Genomic DNA, 19,497 nt, shown 5'->3' on the forward strand with positions numbered 1-19,497 from the left:
AAATAATGTTATGTTACAACACACAACAAACACAATTTAACCATCCAACTAAGAAGCTGCTAAAAAGAAAATTTCAGAGAGATATATACTGTACACATACATGGGTAAGTGGAGGGGCTTTAACTTGTTTGGAAGCCTCAAGAGAATCTAAGAGAGGCCTCACTACATCTGGCAGAAAGAGTCCTTACAAAACAAACAAGATGAGAAGATGTAAATGACACTTCTGCTAACAGAACATGTTCAAAACAAACTTTTTGAACAAGAGAAACTGATGTTTTGCTTTAAACGAAGTTGAGGAATTAGTTCCTAATCTTATAACAAATCACAAATGAAATGTTAGCTAAGAACAAGTCTCTACAAATGAAACAAATGTGACATTAAACTCTCTTTTTTTGGTACATGGAAGAAAAGATTTTATAGCTGCTAAGAATTGAACATATGCAGATGCTTTTACATGAAAGATCTTAACATTTGATTTCTTTAAGATAATCTCAAACTAGAAAACACACAATATTAACAAAAAATTCCTTGCAACAATTTACAATTCTCTCATTTAACCAAATCCATAAGCTGCTGCAGCATTACAAAGTAAATCTTAAAACTCATTTCAAGAAGAGTGATATTTAAAAAAAAAAACTTTCCAGGTCTCTCTTCTTCTCTTCACTTTGAACTAGAAAGATAGAATCTGCATCCATCCAACAGTCCATCCCAGGAGCAAACCAGCACCAACTAGACTCATCCCCAATGCTAAACCAAACAGACCATTCGGTTTACCTCTTTTGCTTCTTCTCTTTCTCCCCTCTTCTCTTGCTTGCGAATTGCTCCAAGGTGGCTGCTCCTTGCTTTTCTCAATCTTCTTGTTCTTGATTTGGAGGTATAGCGCTTCAAGCTGAAGCAGTTGCATCAACTGCTTATACCCGAAAAGCTCTGACGCTTTCTCTTGAACAAGAGATTCACCAAGTCCTCTTTCTCCGCGCAAGCTTCTTTAGCCATGTTTCAGCTTCCCTAGCTCTAGTCTGAGAACACGCCTCAGCGCTTCTAATAACTCAGACTTGCTCAAATAAGACTCAGAGATAATATCTTACCAAGGAAAGGAAAGGAATTATATTGTATAAAGTTAATTACCAAGGAAAGCAAAGGAATTATATTGTATAAAGTTAATTACCAAGAAAATCTAGTAATTATATTGTATAAAGTTAATTAGCCGAAACAAGGAAAGGAAGAGTCATGGAGTTTTCCCTTTTTCCTTGTAGAAAATTAGAAATTTCTATTTTTCAAAAACCTAGCTTGGACAGGGTGCTCAGCTCGTATATATAGAATATTGAAAGTTTACCTTTTCAAAAACATTTGTATGACTGTCTTGATCAATCTGACACGAGATACAATGCTGGAAAGATGTCGCTCGAGTGTAGAATTGCTACCGCACGATGTTGTAGAGCTCATACTAGAGAGACTTCCGGTCAAGTCTCTACTGAGATTAAGGTCTGTATCAAAGACGTGGAAATTGACAATCCAGACCCAACGTTTCCAGGAAAGACAGTTGGGCCATCGTAGGCGATCACGAGATCCGGATATACTTTTCGTTCACTATGCACATAATGATGGGTGCCTGCCTACAGATGCTCGAAGATTTATGTTTGGATCATCAATAGCTTATACGGTCTGTTTCCCTACTTCATGCACGTCGGTCTGCCAAAATACATGTGACGGTCTAATATGCTTCTACACCAAGTACGTCCCGAGTGTCTGTGTCGTGGTGGTGAATCCCGCCACTAGGTGGCATCAAAGTTTACCTCTTGCCAGAATTCAACAGCTCTGCATCGTCAGGGATGCAAAAACATCGTATAGCTCATATCATAAGCTTGGATTCGGTAAAGACAAACTAAGGGGTACATACAAGCCAGTTTTTTTATATAATTCATCTGAATTTGGCCTAGACAACGTTACTACTTGTGAAGTTTTCGACTTTAGCATGAACACTTGGAGGTACGTTCACCCTGCTTCTCCTTATCGAATAATTGTTCGCCATGCTCCTCTGTACGTAGATGGGTCCCTTTATTGGTTAACTGACTGTGAAGAAACCAAAGTATTATCTTTCGATCTTCACACTGAAACTTTCCAAGTTATCTGTAAAGCTCCCTTTTCCCATGTACATGATCCTTTCAGATTCACCATGTGCATCCTCGATAACTGCTTGAGTGTATCCGAGAGTAACTGGCCCATCCAAGATATATGGTTGTTAGATTCTTCAGGCGGTAACATCAATACGTGGAAGAAAATGTTTACGATAGATATCAGTAAACCTCTTCGTTGGTGTGGAGGAACCTCACTCTTAACGATAGCAGTTTTAGAGAAGAACAAGTTATTAATTCGTGGTCGTTGTCATCGTAAGGAACCACTGGTGATACATGATCTCCATACCAAATCTTATGAGTTAGTATTCACAGATAACAATCCTTTGTTTCTGTTTGTTACTTCGAAAGTTTGTTTTCTGCTTTATCAAACTAGTTTTCTCTTTCTTTTCTTTTTTACCGAATTACCGATGAACCATTGGAATTAATTAACATCTTATGCACTTTAATGTGACCTTGATCTTGTCTACTTTGTCTTCTTACTATATATATTCAGCGTTACTTTATAAAGTTTCCACATTCATGATAACATGGAACTTGGATCCCTTGTATACTGTTACTAAATAAAATACTCTGCTTCCTAATGCTTTAGTTTATATGATTTCCAACTATATATGAACCTCCTGTGTGTAACCGTTTTATCTGATATATGCTTCGCTTCGCTGCAGTATCATATTATGTGAATCTTAGAATTATTGTGTGGTTGCATGATTTTGACATTTTTTTTCCAACTGTTATGCAAGTACCAGCTTGATAGCCATATTTTCCTTACATATTATTCTTATCACGATCGCTCTCCGTTCTCAAGGCTTCTTAGCTCTTCACAAAGTCCTCCTTTTTCCACGGGAACATCCATGACAATTGTGGCTTACGGTTAGGTGGTGCCATTCACGTAAATATATTGTTTTGTATTAATATCCCGAAGCTTTCTAGCAAGGTAATATTTTGTTTATACCTTTCCAATCGGGCCCGGACGATCCACGTTATTAAGTGAACATGGAAATGAAAATTTACTTCTACCTTTCCTTTTACCGAGCGGTAAAAAATGATCAATATGGAGATGCACCTTCTTTTTGGGTTCAGTTAGGAGATGCACTTACATGCATGCATGAAAGATCTTTTCATATGATGATGTCTTTGAGATATTATAAACACACAATATTTAACAAAATTCTTACAACAAATTACATTCTCTCATTTAACCAAATCCATAAGCTGCAGCATTACAATACAAGTAAATCTTAAAAAACTCATTTCAAGAAGAGTTACATTTTTCAAAGAAAAAAAAACAAAACTTTCCAGGTCTCTCTCTATTCTCCTCTTCGCTTTGAACTACAAAGATATCAACTACATCCATCCAACAGTCCATCCCAGGAGCAAATCTTCTTGAATGTGATGACCCAACAGAAGAGGAATATTCAGAGGCATGAAACCTGGAGAAGATGGTTGGTTCTGTGGACGAACAACAGGAGGAGGAGAAGAGACAGGATCTTCTTGAACCTGTTTCGTTGATGATGAAGAAGAGTGGGAAGAGGTTGTTAGCTTGGGAGCTCTTTTAGAGTCTTCTTGGACAAAGTAACGGTTGGCTGTTCTTTGCCACACTGCTCTTGCTTCTGCTGCTGCCATCATTTCACACCATAACTCTGTTATATTAGATAACAAATAAACAAGAATCAATTAAAGATCAATGTGACTCATAAATCAGGCAGATTAGATAACATTTGATTACCATTCATAGAAGACAATGAATCATAATCAGTGGCGGACCCACGTTAAGAGTTATGGTGTCATATGACACCACAAATATATTATAAAATCGATAGTTGACAGTAGCGTATTTGGTTAGGAAGCTTGGTGCTGAACCCGCAAACCTGGGATCGAAACCCCTCAGTGACTTCATTTCTTAATATTTTTGTTTTTGACAAAATTTTACCCACACTATGACCCCACATAAAAATAATTCTGGGTTCGCCCCTTATCATAATCAAAGTTGGAATCTTTATTACAAGACAACAAGATCCATCACCAAAACTTTTTGAACAATAGAATCTGATGTTTTGCTTTAAAGGAAGTTGAAGTATTAGTTCCTAATCTTAATAACCAATCAAAGGCAGATTGATTCTTGTCAACATTATTTAACTTACCAACCAAACAATCACTCTTTGCAGTTTAGAATCAAATCCTCTAATAAATTAACTAAACACAGAAAGAAAAAAACATCAAACTCGATGATGATCTAAGTTGTCGGAACCATATTCATCCAACTAAAAACTGAAAACTTATCATTGAAAAAACAATTATTTGCAGAATTTCAATGAGAAATAAAACTAACCAGAAGGAAAGGAAAGAGTAACAACGAATAGAGAAGACACTCTCGTGAAAACAGTAACCAAAAACAAAGAAGATAGAGGCTTTTTTATCTAAAAAAAATTCAACTGTCAGAGGTGGTTTTTGTTTGCTTCTGATTAAGAGCTTTTTTGAATCCTTGCAGTTTTCGTTTTTTTTTCTGTGTTTTAGTACGCAAGCTTCCGCTAAACGACGCTGTTTTAGGACCCATAGTTTCGTGTCAGAGTCTTTGGGTTCCACAGATTTGCCCATTGCTTTCAGACAAGAGAGCTGTTCGATTAGATATTATGCACACGTGGCGTTAAACCAAAAAAATCGAGTGGGAACTCTTTTTTTTTTTTTACGGATAATACTTCTTATCGAGATTATTTGGAGAGAAATCTGGCTCTTCACTATACTCATCACGCATTATATAATAGGTTTTATATATGTCCTAATTAATGGTGTTGTTAGACTCTTTTTTTTCAAATTTGGTTAGATGATCGTTCTTTTTTAATTTATACTGTTGGTATGATCATACATATTTTTTATAAACTAGATATAAAAATAAGAAAGTAAATTAAAGTTAAGCGTCTACGCTTAGTGTATATCTCCTAATTAGTAATTAACTTTAATAAGTTCTTACATGTTGATATTAGTAAAAGTCATTCTCATGTACTAATTACCTATAGTTCTTGAAAATATAAATTATATCTTTAAATGTTAATTTGGTTTAGAATAGATTTGATAGGTAGGTACATAGAATGTAAATAGTGGGCATCGCCTAGTGATAGAACGTTATGTAAGGCAAAGTTTCTTCAAGTGATTTAGGGGTTGATTGGTTGTTGCTTGTAGCTTTAGATTTTTTGTTTTGAAAAATAGACTGTAAGATTTTTGTTTTGGTTTTATTTTTTTGACTTTGAATATTTTTTAAAGCATTTGATAAAAGCTGTAGAAAATTTAATTTCTATAGTCAATATATTTCCTTTTAAAAATTTTGGGCTGTAACTTTGGATTTTATTAATAAAGCTTGATTATTTTGGTTTTATTACTTTAGAGAAATTTATGGCTGTGTGGAGCACTCACATATATTACCAATCATCCCCTCAATCTCTGTCCATTAGATACTTTTTAGTTTATTATGTGATCCATAAGAAGTTAAACAATTACGATTTTCTAATAAGATCCTTTATGTCAGCAACTATATATTCATCATAAGTAGGGATAATAAAACCATAGAACTAAGTTCTATAGAAAATGGACCCTAGCTCCTCTTAACTTAATATTATTAGGAATAAATAATGATGGGTTTAATGATTCAAATCATTCCGTATGTGTCAAAAATTATGGCGCAGTTCAATAAAAAACCTCAAGATAACATAATCTACTACGTAATACAATCGCGGGCAGGTTGTTTATGAAAGTCATCAGAAATTTCATAATCTTATTAAACTGTATTAAGGTCAACTCAAGACTCCTTGACACTGCTTCATAGCCTTATACATATATATGTGCATGTATGTGTGTACACACCAAAATATTGACGTACACATATAGTGCAACTGTACAAGTCACCAAACTATTTCTCCCGTTTGAGCTACACATGTAGGAAGTGTTATTGAAAATTGGAATTTGAATCAAGTAGTGGAATTTAAGTATGCAATTACTTTGATGGAAAATATATCCATTCTCGATATCCTTCAAAAATATTGATAAAAAGGTAGGAATTGTTTTAGTTAAAAAGATATACTGAATTCTATTAAAATCCATCATAACTGAGTTCTAACAACATCTAAAAAATATTCCCTCTGTTTCTAAAAGTTACATATTCTAGAACAAACTCAATTTAATAAGATGACACAATAAGAAGTGAAAAAACAAAGTTCGGAAGAGTTGTCATCGTGTGAATATGATCTTAATCAGCAGTTTTTAAATTGTGTTATTGGAAGATACCTTCATGGCAACTTATAGATTCAATGGGAGGTTGAATGAGGAGCTAGAGTATCGCACATAACTACTTTGACACCATCATGAAGCTGCAACGGTATCTCGTTAACAATATGCAGTGACCAAACTATTTCTCCCGTTTGAGCTGCACATTTAATATACACATGTAGTCACTACTAACCAGGACCGCTGAACTCTCCTTCTGACCTAGAAGGTTGCCGTCTTAATAATTCTTGTGGTCGTGGACTTTATCTAATTTGGGCATGTGTTTTAATGTGTTGTGAGGTAGGCCTGCCGATATGTGAATCTTGATTATAGTAAAAATGAAAATTACCACGTTTAGCTTATTAAAACACGAACCAGCGGATCACATTTAAAGATTGTTTTTCTTCTTCTTGTATATAAGTATGATTTGGTCAGAATATGTTAAAACTCAACAATGTGTATCAGTCAAAAGATTATAAAGGATGATCTTGATGAAAAGTAACACATTAATCTTTGTTGACCTTTCGAGTATGTAAAATTATCATTTGGTCAAAATCCAAATCAATCATCATGTTTCAGGGGGTGTTATTGGTTTTTACAGTTTAATGGATTTGAAAATCCAAGCAAAATCTAGTGTTATTGGTTCTATAATTTTAAAATTTGTATTCAAATTCACTGTTATTGGTTCTGTGATTTTAAAATAGATTTCAAAATTAGGTGTTATTCAATAGTAAGGATTTGATTAAGCATTTGATTTGAATTTGGATTTGAATAGATTTATAAGGATTTTAAAGAGTAAAATACAAAGAAGCAAATATTGAGTTATATCTTGTTATTTTGAATCCATTGTAAATTCTGGAACATGATGATTGATTTGGATTTTGACCAAAATAGGATCGAATCATTTTGAAGTTCGCATTGTAAGTGTTTCTTTCTCTGTTTTGGTTAATCAGTTCTCTATTAAAACTACAATAATCTAACACCAAATCTCTTGGTTGATTCAATATGTTCTCAGGATTCACGAAACACTGATCTTTAAGAGTTAGTCACATTCATTAATAACGGTGGTCATGAAAAAAACCATATAGCTAAGAAGACATTACTCATGCTTCATAATTTGCTCAAGAAAACGGCACGTGAAAGGTATATTTAGCTAGATTCTCCTTTTTATATCAAACTAAAATTTCAGAGGCATGAAAGCTGATGAGTGTTGTAAGTGTTTCTTTCTCTGTTTTGGTTAATCAGTTCTCTATTAACGCTAATAATTGATTTATAGGCCCAAAACTACAATAATCTAACACAAAATCTCTTGGTTGATTCAATATGTTCTCAGGATTCACGAAACACATGTGGATGATACCTCTAAAATATATACTGATAATGATGAGATTAGAGAAATTCAGAGGCATGAAAGCTGATGATTGGTTCTGTGGATGAAAAAACAGAAGGAGAAGAGACAGAATCCTCTTGAACCTGTTTAGTTGATGATGAAGAAGAGTGGGAAGAGGTTGGTAGCTTGGGAGCTCTTTTAGCATCTTCTTGGACAAAGTAACGGTTAGCTGTTCTTTGCCACACTGCTCTTGCTTCTCCTGCTGCTGTCATCATTTCACACCATAACTCTGTTATAAGATAACAAATAAACAAGAATCTGTTAAAGATCAATGTGATTTATAAATCTGGCAGATTTAGCAAACATTTGATTCCCATTAATAGAAGAAAATGAATCATATTAAAAGTTAAGACTCTTTATGAGATATTCAAGAGAGAAAGAGAAGACCAGATTCATCACCACAACAACAAAAAGAAGCTAACTTTTGAGCAATAGAATCTGATGTTTTGCTTTAAAGGAAGTTGAAGTATTTTTAGTTCCTAATCTTATAACAAATCAGAGGCAGATTGATTCTTGTCAATATAATTAACTTGCCAAACAAACAATCACTCTTTGCAGTTTAGAATCAAATCTCCAGAACAATTAACTAAACCCAGAAAAAACATCAAACCAGACGATGATGATTTAAGTTGTCGGAACCATATTCAACAACCAAAAACTGATTATCAAAGGAAATAAACTAACCAGAAGGAAAGAGTCACAACGAAATGAGAAAGTCACTCTCGTGAAGACAGAAAACAGAGACGAAGATAAAGTATTGTTTTTTTTCTTCTTTATCAATTGTCAGAGGTGGTTTTTGTTTGCTTCTGATCAAGAGCTTTTTGAATTTTGCAGTTTTCATTTTCTTTCTGTGTTTTAGCACGCAAACTTCCGCTAAACGGCCCTGTTTTGGACCCATGGCTTTCAGACGAGAGCCGTTCGATTAGATATTAAGTACACGTGGCGTTAAACAAGAGATCGAGTGGGAACTCTATTTTCTCTTTCTTTTCTTTTTATTACTGATAATATCTTTTATCGACATTATTTGGAGGGAAATCTGGCTCTTCGCTATACGCATGGAATGATTTTATATTAGACTGTTTGAAAAAAAATGGTTGAGCTTATGATTTTTTTAATTAGTGTATTATTTATGTTATATGAAGGTTTATTGGACTTAAGTCCAATAAATAATACCCTAATTGATTATAATACATAAATAATACACATTTGAAGGTTTAAGTCCAATAAATGTTAGTGTAGAGTCAAATGTGTATCTACTCGTTTCTGTATAGAATTATAGACAGGTTGTAGTCCACAAAATCTTAATAAATAAAGTAGACTTTTTTTTCTCCCTAGGGGGAATAATGACACGTGGCAGGTTAATAATTTTGATTTCCAATTGATTTTGTGACTTTAACCGACGTGACCCTTTGTTTTATTTTCGTTGGGCTTTATACTAATTTTTTTTTGTTTAAGCCCAGAAGTACTCAGGGCTTTCATCATTTGCTGACTTTGGAAAATAGACCAGTGCCGATCACGACGACTCACACTATGCAACATCTGCAGTTTACAATTATTTGCTACTTAAATCTGAGCATTTAGGACACTTATACCACTACTCCCACTCTCTAGCTTTTAATCAAGCTTAGCATCTTCCAAAGTAACCGCCAGGAAGCTCTACCTATATATATGTTTGCTCTCAACGATGAACAGCGTTACATATACGAAATCAGAAAGAACAATCCCTGCTAATCACCAACTCAGCAATGGCGCAATACAGCATCCTGTTTCCCGATTTGAAAGCTGGCAGCTGTACAACCACCGTTGAAGTCTGTCTGCTGAGGTTCTCCTTGACAAGAAGGTAATTACCACTGTCTCCTATTAACTCCTTTTTCGAATTTTTTTTTTCAATTTTAATATTTACTCCTGCCTAACAGGATGCGCTTATTGAGACATTTTCAGTGAAGATTCAGTTTTTTCAGCGGTTTCAAACTGACATCAGCTGTTTTGATGGCTCAAGTCTTCCTCCAAGTCACTAGAGAAATGCTTCGACTACTTCGAGTTCTGTTACAGATTTAGAAATATAACTTAATTATACCTTCTTAAATACATTTTATTCAACTCCAAGTTCTTGAGTCCGTTTGCTTCACATCTGTCTTTGTCATGGCTTCTAAGCTTCTAGCAAACGCAGCACAAATCTATACTTGAATGAGAAACTTTTCCTGCAATCACTTTACAAGGTAAGAAACAAACCTTTTCACAAGTATTTTCCAAACTCCATGGAGTTCCACAATTGTTGTCGCAGTTGTGGTCTCTGTATCAGAAACGACGTTGAGGAGCTTCTTGAGTCAGAAATATTCTACAAATTGTTCCAGATTCCTTGAACAAGATCTCTGGTCCTGTCTTGATTTTTGGCTCAAGGGTATTAGTACCTGAAGATAATTTCCAAGAAGTAGGTGAAGAGGTCCCCGCTTTCTTTCCTTACAACGTCGAGATTAGACAACCTGAGGATAAATCTCAGCTCTTGAGCTGGAAGAATCGCTTAGAAGATGACATGAAGATGGTTCAGTTTCAAGACGACAAGAACCAAAGTATCCTCATGAACCTCAATATCATTGCATCTTTGCAGGGATGTAATCGTGCGTGTTAGCATGTTTGCCGCCTTAGCTCTTGCATGCCATAACAAATACGTAAGCTACAGGTCGGAGCAAAAACATTGTGGTGGCCACCAGCATAAATCTGACACTATTGATCACATCAAGGATTGTGGTGAGCAGAAAGAAGGCATCCCTCCTGTTCAACAAAATTGACAAATTACTTATTGACTTTTAAAAAGAATGAATTGCTAGGGAAGTCTCTTGAACTTTTTTGTAGCTCTTATGTTCTTCCTGTCTCCGGTTTTGTCAAAAAAAATTGCATCTCCTTTCTAATGTGTTTTCTTATGTTCTTGCCAATAGTTGTTATCCTTTGTTTGCAAACTGATAATCTAAGCAGTTACATATAACACTGGTTCTTTTCCAGGCTCTCATCCAGGGGCGAAGCCAGGGAAAAAAATCAGTGGGTGCATCATGCTCATAAAATATATTATGTATGTAAATAAATGTTATAGTGGGTGCATCGAACACCTTACCATACGATTTACTGGGTGCATCCACTACCAACTGAGCCAATTTAGTCATTTATGTTCTATGTAACATGACAATTCTTAAAACATTATGGGTGCACTTGCACCCAGGAGTGCCACCGTAGCTTCGCCCCTGCTCTCATCTACTCCCAAAAACAGCTAGCTGATGACAAGACGGTAAAAGACTAGAACATTGAGGGAGGCTCTATTCTGCATCTTGTTCTTGCTCTTTGTGGTGGTTTTGGTGTTTTCTCATTAGAAACTGTTTCTCTTCTCTCTCTCTGTGATTAAAAAACGATGTTATTTGGATTTGATGCTTTGCTATCTCTGTGGGTTTAGAAAATAATATGTTCAATATCGGAGTGTATATGTTTTTTTTTTGTATTTGGTTAGTTTGATGAATATCTTTCATTTCAAGAACGAGTCCAGCAGAAAATGGGACAGAAGCTATAAGTTGGGTCGGAACCAGGCCACTGAGATTGCTATATGATAATACATATACAAATTGACAAAACTATTTTGACCCAAAAAAAATTGACAAAACTACACACGGTTAAAAATTGCTCTCCTTTAAACTTTTTTTTTTGTGAAACACAACAACACATACAACTCTCACCTCTATATTTTAAAAGTCAACATGATAATTTGAAAAATCTATTTATATAATCATCAATAATTTTACCAATAGTTTTACCAAAAATTGATTTCACCCTTATTTTTTATAAAATTTGAAACTTCTTCTATATTTCTATTATTTGACCTAAATATATTAGTACAAGTTTAAATTATTTATAATTATTCTATTAATTGATTAGATAAATATGTTTTCTAAATAAAACAACAACTTTACTCTATGTTTAAATTCTAACTAAATTAATTGTTTTACGATTATCGGTTTTTTATTCTATTTTTATTAAATCGATTAGTAACAACCACTTATGCTATTCTACTTTGAACAAAACAACTTTAAACAAAATAATGCACTAGGGTCGTTAACCACTATCAACAAGATTAGAAAAATATTATTTTCTTTCAACATATTTTCATTTTCGCAGTTTTGAACATATTTTTTTACTACTAAAACCACAAAACAAAAAACGAATCGTAGATTCACGTAAGAACACAACATACAAATCCGGCGCGTAGCACCGGAATACCACTAGTGTTGTTATAAACATAAGATATAAATTATATGGACCTTTACCTAACCGGTTCTGCGATATACCGGTTTTTGGTTGGATTTGATTTTATTGTATAAACATGTTTTAGATAGTCAAACAAAAGCCGGTTGCATATTAACTAAACTTTAGACACAGATATAATTCATTATTTTTTATAGGTTTTAATTTTCTCACTCTTTCAAATAGAATATCTTACTGTACATTAACTGGGAAGTCATTTAACTTAAGTTTGGTTTTACGTGTCAGTTACCCGATAAAGTCTTTAAAAAATTGTTAGAATTTGATTAATCGATGATATCCGACATTTATTTATTTTAGTAAAATCTAAAATAAAAAAATAAGTACCAATTAATATCACTTGTCAAATAATCTGTATAATATTACTAATAATAGTTTATGTTAACTAATTATTGAAATTATAAAAAAAAAGTAATAAAGTTTGATCATTTAATTTTAATATTTATAAACAACATAAATAATCAAAAAAATTTTTTTATCTAGAGTCAATCCTGTATAAAAATATGAGCTTCAATCCGATGGTGGCAATTCTTCCATTCATTGCTAAATACATGTGCACAGTTATGGGAATAAAATAGTTCTAAAATCTTCAAAGTTGGCCTAAACGTAGCTAGATCAGAAAACGACTCAAAACTTATAAAACTGTAACGTGTTTGGCGTACACTTATCACATGTACCCTGAATCTGTTTTGCTGGACACAAATATTATTTATGGAAAAAGATTTGCTAGGCTGCTCTTTCGGTTCTTTAACTATATCCAAAGTTGTTGTCTACAATTAACATATCATCCAAATATAGTAGCAAGATGATGATGCAACAAATTCAAAAAATACACAATGGTTTGAAGCAGTTTATGCATAATAGAATTGAACTTCAATGGTCAAGCCATAAAAGATTTTCTTCAGTATATAAAAAATCATAAATATTTTATTTTCTATTTTGAAATATGCATAGTGTTTGAAATGCTATAGTTTAAATATTTATACAATTTTTATAACCTGATCAAAATATTTTTGTACAATATTATTTTGTTATTATTTAAAGAAAAATAAACATATTTGACAAATATTTCATAAAATATTATTATCTATTATTGTAAAGATAAAGATTTTAGGTTTAGTGTTAAAAGTAAATTGCAAAATGTTAGGTGAGGAAAACAAAGTTTTTGTTTTAATAGTATGAAAAAAAATATATGAGAATTTGCGGAACGAGAAGAATAGAACTTACTCTCACGAGATTTGTAAATACAAATGTGTTAAGAATAAGTTCTATTCTTCCCGTCCCACTTAATTCCCATGGTGTCACCAAAGACAATTCGGTGTGTAGAGGAAGATATATTTATAGGCCTTATTTTCTGTATAGATAACCGATGTGGGACTTAACTCTGTAAGAAGAAGGAACAAAAAAAAAAACATTTGTTCACTGTCGTTTCGTCCAAAGTTTTCACCGACGAACCGAACTGTTTATCTCCTTTCCCTTTAGGATTCAATCTCTCTCAGGTAAATTTTTCTTCTTCCAGTGTTATTAATTGGCTTCAAATTTTGCTACAATTGATATCGAATTTTCACTTTTTTTTTTTCTGGGTTCCACGAAATTCAACTCCTTTACGATTTGATTTTACATGATTTTCAATTGTAAGATTAACGATTTCTTCTTGTTTCTATATGTCTTTAAACTGTTTTATCATTCTTCCGTTGTCTTCTCTGAGCATTTTCATGGCAGACTAATGGAAGAGCATACGAGTCACTCTTCTTTCGATGAACATTGTTTCTTCTGACTATTTCAAAGAGCTTTATGGTCTCAAGACTTATCATTGATGAAATCGTTAGCCGTGGATGGGTGGAAACTGCCGTGGTCCCTCCACAGCGTATTGTCTCCTCTAAAATTCAACTCACACTGATTCTCCTTATATCAGAGCGGTGAGTCAATCTTCTTAATCCATCTTCTTGCATTATATTAACCCTGGAAGATATATAGTTGCTAAGAACGAGAGCAACACATGTGCGTATTTATTTATATACCCTTGTGTGCTGTTTTGTTTCTTGTAAAATAAATTAGAGAGCCTCTTCTTATCTTTGGGTTCCTCATCTGAAACTAATCCCCCGTTGAAGGGGTATGATGAGCCTACACGTAATTGTTTTTGTGTGTTTCCTAACAGATTTTCACTTCCAAAAACAAAAGTTGGATGCCTTTCTTTCTTTCTTTCTTTGTGTTGCTCACACCGTTATTAATTCTTTGCTAGCAGTTTCTTCAAATCAAGGTTTGAGTCTCTTTTTTTTTTAAATTTGAGCTACTCTGTCTCCCTCACTAACAGTATTGAAACACGCAACTGATCTCACTCTTAGTTGGCCACCGGTGGTCTATTTAAAGTTCTAGGATATATGTGGAGTTTTTTTTCTTCCCTTCAATCGTTTGCTTCCTTGGTTTACTGGTCTGGAAGTTATTATAGTCTTGCATTTTGTATCGATGTTCCTTCAATGTCATAACACCTTGTCTTATCTGTTTTTATATGTTTCACTGATTTGGATCTGACACGTGTTACTACTATATTTGCAGGTCTGATTCCTATATTTAAGATATGCAAAGACGCTGTGGACATGGTATGAACCATACATTAAAGATGATGATGAGGTAACTTTCTTTATCATGTTCCTAGATTACCGTACGATTATGAATGGCATTTTACAGATATCAAGCTCTCAAGAAATATGCCTGCCGTAAAGCATTTGCCTGTTCATACATATCTGGATTCTTGTAGAGTTTCTGTGTGAGTTTAGCATCTTTTTCTTTCTTTAATTCCTTAATATGTATTTTAGAGTATAGAAGCTCTTGTTAGTATTCTAAACCAGAGGTGGTCATGAATTAGAGTTTGGATCCAATATAGTAGAGTGTTTCTGGACCTTTGTTAGGATGTGTATGATTCTTTTCGGTATACTGCTTTACAAGAATAATAATTGAATATATTTATTTACTTTGCGCCAGGATCAAATGGAAGGACGACGACCATGGGGTGTTTACGTACGTGATCTGCTGCTTAGACTGGTGAGTACAAGATAATAATAATAATATAATAATAATAATAATAATAATTAATGTCTTATTTGTTTTGCTATGTTTCTGAAGAGCGTTCTGTGATTATCTGCTAGAAGAGTTCACTTCATTTTTCCATTAATATTTGAAGGGAAGAATGTGAAGATGTTTTGGAAGTTCATTTGATGTAAATTTCACCATTAGAATTTGACCATACAAGTTTATGTTTTAGAATCGTTTATCCATATGCTTTAGTGTGTTAATAATTCCTGAATCTGATTTCGTTTGTTTGTTTTTTTTTTTTTTGCGCAGTATTACTTTGATACGTTGTTGTTTCCACGTATTCCGGTGGTTCCTGTGAGAAGATGAATTTACCAACAAAACCATCCTGGTTCAACCGGAGACATGTCACGTGGCTCTGAAGACACTGCCCGTCGTCCACCATCAGTAAAAGCATCCCTCTCTGTTTCATTTGGGCAGCCTGCACCTCACCGTGCTTCCACCAGAGCCCAGACTATTATTCGAACAGAGACAGGGAGAGGGAGAGAGACCGGGAAAGGGAAAGGGAGAGGGGATTATGATAATGATAGGAGATCAAGGCGTGACTATGAAAGTAGTAGAAGCAGACGCAGTGATTACGAGGACGATAGAAGCAGAAGCAGGAGTGTGCAAATTGAGCGTGAGCCAACTCCTAAAAGAGACTATGGAAACAAGGATAAAGCAGCAGCTGCGACTGTTAACAGTAACCTCGCAAAGCTAAAAGATTTATATGGAGATGCTAGTAGAGTCAGAAAGGCGGGGATGAAGGATATGGAACAAGGAGGGATTCAAGTTCAGAAGAAGTGATCAATCAAGCAAACTTGGAGGTGAAACTAAAATAAACTCTGGACTTGAAATGCTTCGTCTTGGATGATGCATGTTGTTTTACTTTACTGTTTGTCAGCAAACTATTTGTTACAGAATTGATCTTTATCTTGAATTGTTCCGACTTTATATTACTTGTTGTTTGCTCTCTGTTTTTGAGCTCTACAACTTTTTGTTTATTTATTCTGCAAAAACATATGTTAAGTTTGGTTTTTAGTAAAATCATGCTGCAAAAACATATGTTAAGTTTGGTTTTACGTGTCAGTTACCCGATAAAGTCTTTAAAAATTGTTAGAATTTGATTAATCGATGATATCCGACATTTATTTATTTTAGTAAAATCTAAAATAAAAAAATAAGTACCAATTAATATCACTTGTCAAATAATCTGTATAATATTACTAATAATAGTTTATGTTAACTAATTATTGAAATTATAAAAAAAAGTAATAAAGTTTGATCATTTAATTTTAATATTTATAAACAACATAAATAATCAAAAATTTTTTTTATCTAGAGTCAATCCTGTATAAAATATGAGCTTCAATCCGATGGTGGCAATTCTTCCATTCATTGCTAAATACATGTGCACAGTTATGGGAATAAAATAGTTCTAAAATCTTCAAAGTTGGCCTAAACGTAGCTAGATCAGAAAACGACTCAAAACTTATAAAACTGTAACGTGTTTGGCGTACACTTATCACATGTACCCTGAATCTGTTTTGCTGGACACAAATATTATTTATGGAAAAAGATTTGCTAGGCTGCTCTTTCGGTTCTTTAACTATATCCAAAGTTGTTGTCTACAATTAACATATCATCCAAATATAGTAGCAAGATGATGATGCAACAAATTCAAAAAATACACAATGGTTTGAAGCAGTTTATGCATAATAGAATTGAACTTCAATGGTCAAGCCATAAAAGATTTTCTTCAGTATATAAAAAATCATAAATATTTTATTTTCTATTTTGAAATATGCATAGTGTTTGAAATGCTATAGTTTAAATATTTATACAATTTTTATAACCTGATCAAAATATTTTTGTACAATATTATTTTGTTATTATTTAAAGAAAAATAAACATATTTGACAAATATTTCATAAAATATTATTATCTATTATTGTAAAGATAAAGATTTTAGGTTTAGTGTTAAAAGTAAATTGCAAAATGTTAGGTGAGGAAAACAAAGTTTTTGTTTTAATAGTATGAAAAAAAATATATGAGAATTTGCGGAACGAGAAGAATAGAACTTACTCTCACGAGATTTGTAAATACAAATGTGTTAAGAATAAGTTCTATTCTTCTCGTCCCACTTAATTCTCATGGTGTCACCAAAGACAATTCGGTGTGTAGAGGAAGATATATTTATAGGCCTTATTTTCTGTATAGATAACCGATGTGGGACTTAACTCTGTAAGAAGAAGGAACAAAAAAAAAAACATTTGTTCACTGTCGTTTCGTCCAAAGTTTTCACCGACGAACCGAACTGTTTATCTCCTTTCCCTTTAGGATTCAATCTCTCTCAGGTAAATTTTTCTTCTTCCAGTGTTATTAATTGGCTTCAAATTTTGCTACAATTGATATCGAATTTTCACTTTTTTTTTTTTCTGGGTTCCACGAAATTCAACTCCTTTACGATTTGATTTTACATGATTTTCAATTGTAAGATTAACGATTTCTTCTTGTTTCTATATGTCTTTAAACTGTTTTATCATTCTTCCGTTGTCTTCTCTGAGCATTTTCATGGCAGACTAATGGAAGAGCATACGAGTCACTCTTCTTTCGATGAACATTGTTTCTTCTGCGGGAAAAAGGGAGGTTCAGGGGAATGGGACAGTATGGTCAAGGTGTGGGAATTCTCCTCTACTGATTGTTTGATTATGATTATGATTATGATTAACCAGTCTTGACTCATCAAACTTAATAATACAATCTGTATGGATCATCGATGCATATAAGAACGTGAACCCGCAGATTGCTAAAGCGATGATTACAACTGGAGAGGTCCTATCTGCGAGCGAATACATCATCTGCAAATGAATCCAACTCAAAAACGATGATGATGTTTAAGGTAATGCTTAATAACTTAATACGATTTCTCCTCTTTTTAATTGAAGCTACTTTTTTACAGTTGAGATTTTTTTCTTTGTTTGGGGAGCTTCAGGTTGCTGTGAGTCCAGAGAAAGCATACGCCGGAGCTGCCATTTCATTTATCTTTGGGTATTTGTGGAAGATTTGTTTATTACTTTTGAGAACTCTCTTACCAGCAGTACTGTAAAACAGTTCGTATTTGAACTGTACAGGATACTTTCATGGCAAATCAGTCAGGGAATCCAAAGCATACCAGAGAGCTCATTGCAGTATGCTAATGACAATGCATTGCTTCTCGCAAAGGTTTGTGAAGTATACTACTTTCTGTTGTTTTGAAATGTTGGTACATTGAACATTTTGTCTCATGTGTTTTTTGTTCTTCTTCTGGGCAGTCTCTAAGAGGGTCTCTTCTAGCTACGTTTTATGCGTCAGCCGTCTTGTCAGGCTTCACAACAGCGGGGCTTCTCCTTCTCGCTAAGCAGCTTTCATCGGAGAAAGACTCATCATAATCCTTCCGGGGAAGATCTCTAATGTTTGTATCTACTACAACCTTTAATTATGTCTATTATACTGTGGAATTGGGTTGAGTTGTATTTTGTTTTAGAGCACTTGAAATAAATCTCTTTGATAAGAGTGATTTAAGTGGATCAGGCAATAATTAGAGAGTTTGATGTTTCAGGATAAATAGATAAATATACATATAATATATATATATATATATATATATATATAAAATTATGGAGAAGATTAGATGAATGAAACAATACATGTTTACTCGTGTTTTTCATATACCAAAGCTGCTTGAACATGGAACCATTAATCTTACAATGGTGGGAAGAAAGAATTAGGCTCAATCAATAAGCAAACCAAAAGATAGATAGCAAAGGCAAGACCCTTAAACCAAAAAAAAAAAAAGGAAAAAGAACCAACAGGAAATCCAAGTAGGAGTATTAGCATGGCTTCTATCCTTGAGTCAGTCTTGTTCCAGCGAGATGCTAACCAATATTTGAAGTTAGCTGAGTAATTGCCACTCTTAATATACATAATAATCTTTAATTATAACATCATCAAAACAGAGAAAATTTATGATTTAGCATATGGCTCACCTTCCACTCATTATCAATTAATTAATAATGTCATTCTGATCTATCCCATATTCTGAAACTGTCACTATTTTTGTGAAAATATTGAAATGTAATGATTTTGCAACACTCTTGGTAAAAAATAGTTCTAGCTAAATAACAATAGCTTAATTTCGTCCAACAATAATTCTTTTTATATATTTGTGATTTTTATTTTTTGTTAGATTTTATAAACTTTTTTTTTTCTAAAATAAGATTTTGTTGATAACTTGATATTTTAAAGTAAGACAAAGTCAATAAAAAACGAAATCCCTTGAAGCAAAAAAATAAAATGAAATCCCCT

The 19,497-nt window shown here is 33.5% G+C and overlaps 1 protein-coding gene, 1 long non-coding RNA gene and 3 pseudogenes across 4 annotated transcripts; 3 read left to right on the plus strand and 2 right to left on the minus strand.

Moving 5' to 3' along the window:
• Nucleotides 1-402: 402 nt before the first annotated feature.
• On the minus strand, nt 403-1,347 carry LOC108851094 (uncharacterized; annotated as a pseudogene).
• An 11-nt stretch (nt 1,348-1,358) lies between these two features.
• Nucleotides 1,359-2,508, plus strand: LOC130501117 (F-box protein At1g11270-like; annotated as a pseudogene).
• Nucleotides 2,509-3,275: 767 nt separating this feature from the next.
• LOC108852556 (uncharacterized) lies at nt 3,276-8,607 on the minus strand. Of its 3 annotated transcripts, none has more exons than XR_008939513.1 (3): nt 8,464-8,607; nt 7,863-8,008; nt 3,276-3,751 (listed from the first exon to the last, which is right to left on the minus strand). XR_008939513.1 is itself a non-coding variant. In XM_018626060.2 (2 exons), the coding sequence occupies exons 1-2, from the start codon at nt 3,866-3,868 to the stop codon at nt 3,480-3,482; spliced, it is 303 nt and encodes a 100-aa protein (XP_018481562.1). In that variant the 5' UTR covers nt 3,869-4,458; the 3' UTR covers nt 3,276-3,479. The 3 variants fall into 3 exon arrangements, 1 of the variants encoding a protein (XP_018481562.1); XR_008939512.1 differs by having other exon boundaries at nt 3,276-3,775; XM_018626060.2 differs by lacking the exons at nt 7,863-8,008; nt 8,464-8,607 and adding an exon at nt 3,862-4,458 and having other exon boundaries at nt 3,276-3,775.
• LOC108852326 (uncharacterized) lies at nt 8,026-8,990 on the plus strand. Its single transcript, XR_001949485.2, has 2 exons — nt 8,026-8,533; nt 8,614-8,990. It is a non-coding gene; the product is annotated as an uncharacterized LOC108852326 (long non-coding RNA).
• A 4,471-nt stretch (nt 8,991-13,461) lies between these two features.
• On the plus strand, nt 13,462-16,109 carry LOC130501119 (pre-mRNA splicing factor SR-like 1; annotated as a pseudogene).
• Nucleotides 16,110-19,497: the final 3,388 nt, after the last annotated feature.

Source organism: Raphanus sativus, unplaced genomic scaffold (assembly GCF_000801105.2).
Source record: "Raphanus sativus cultivar WK10039 unplaced genomic scaffold, ASM80110v3 Scaffold0103, whole genome shotgun sequence".
NCBI lineage: Eukaryota > Viridiplantae > Streptophyta > Magnoliopsida > Brassicales > Brassicaceae > Raphanus > Raphanus sativus.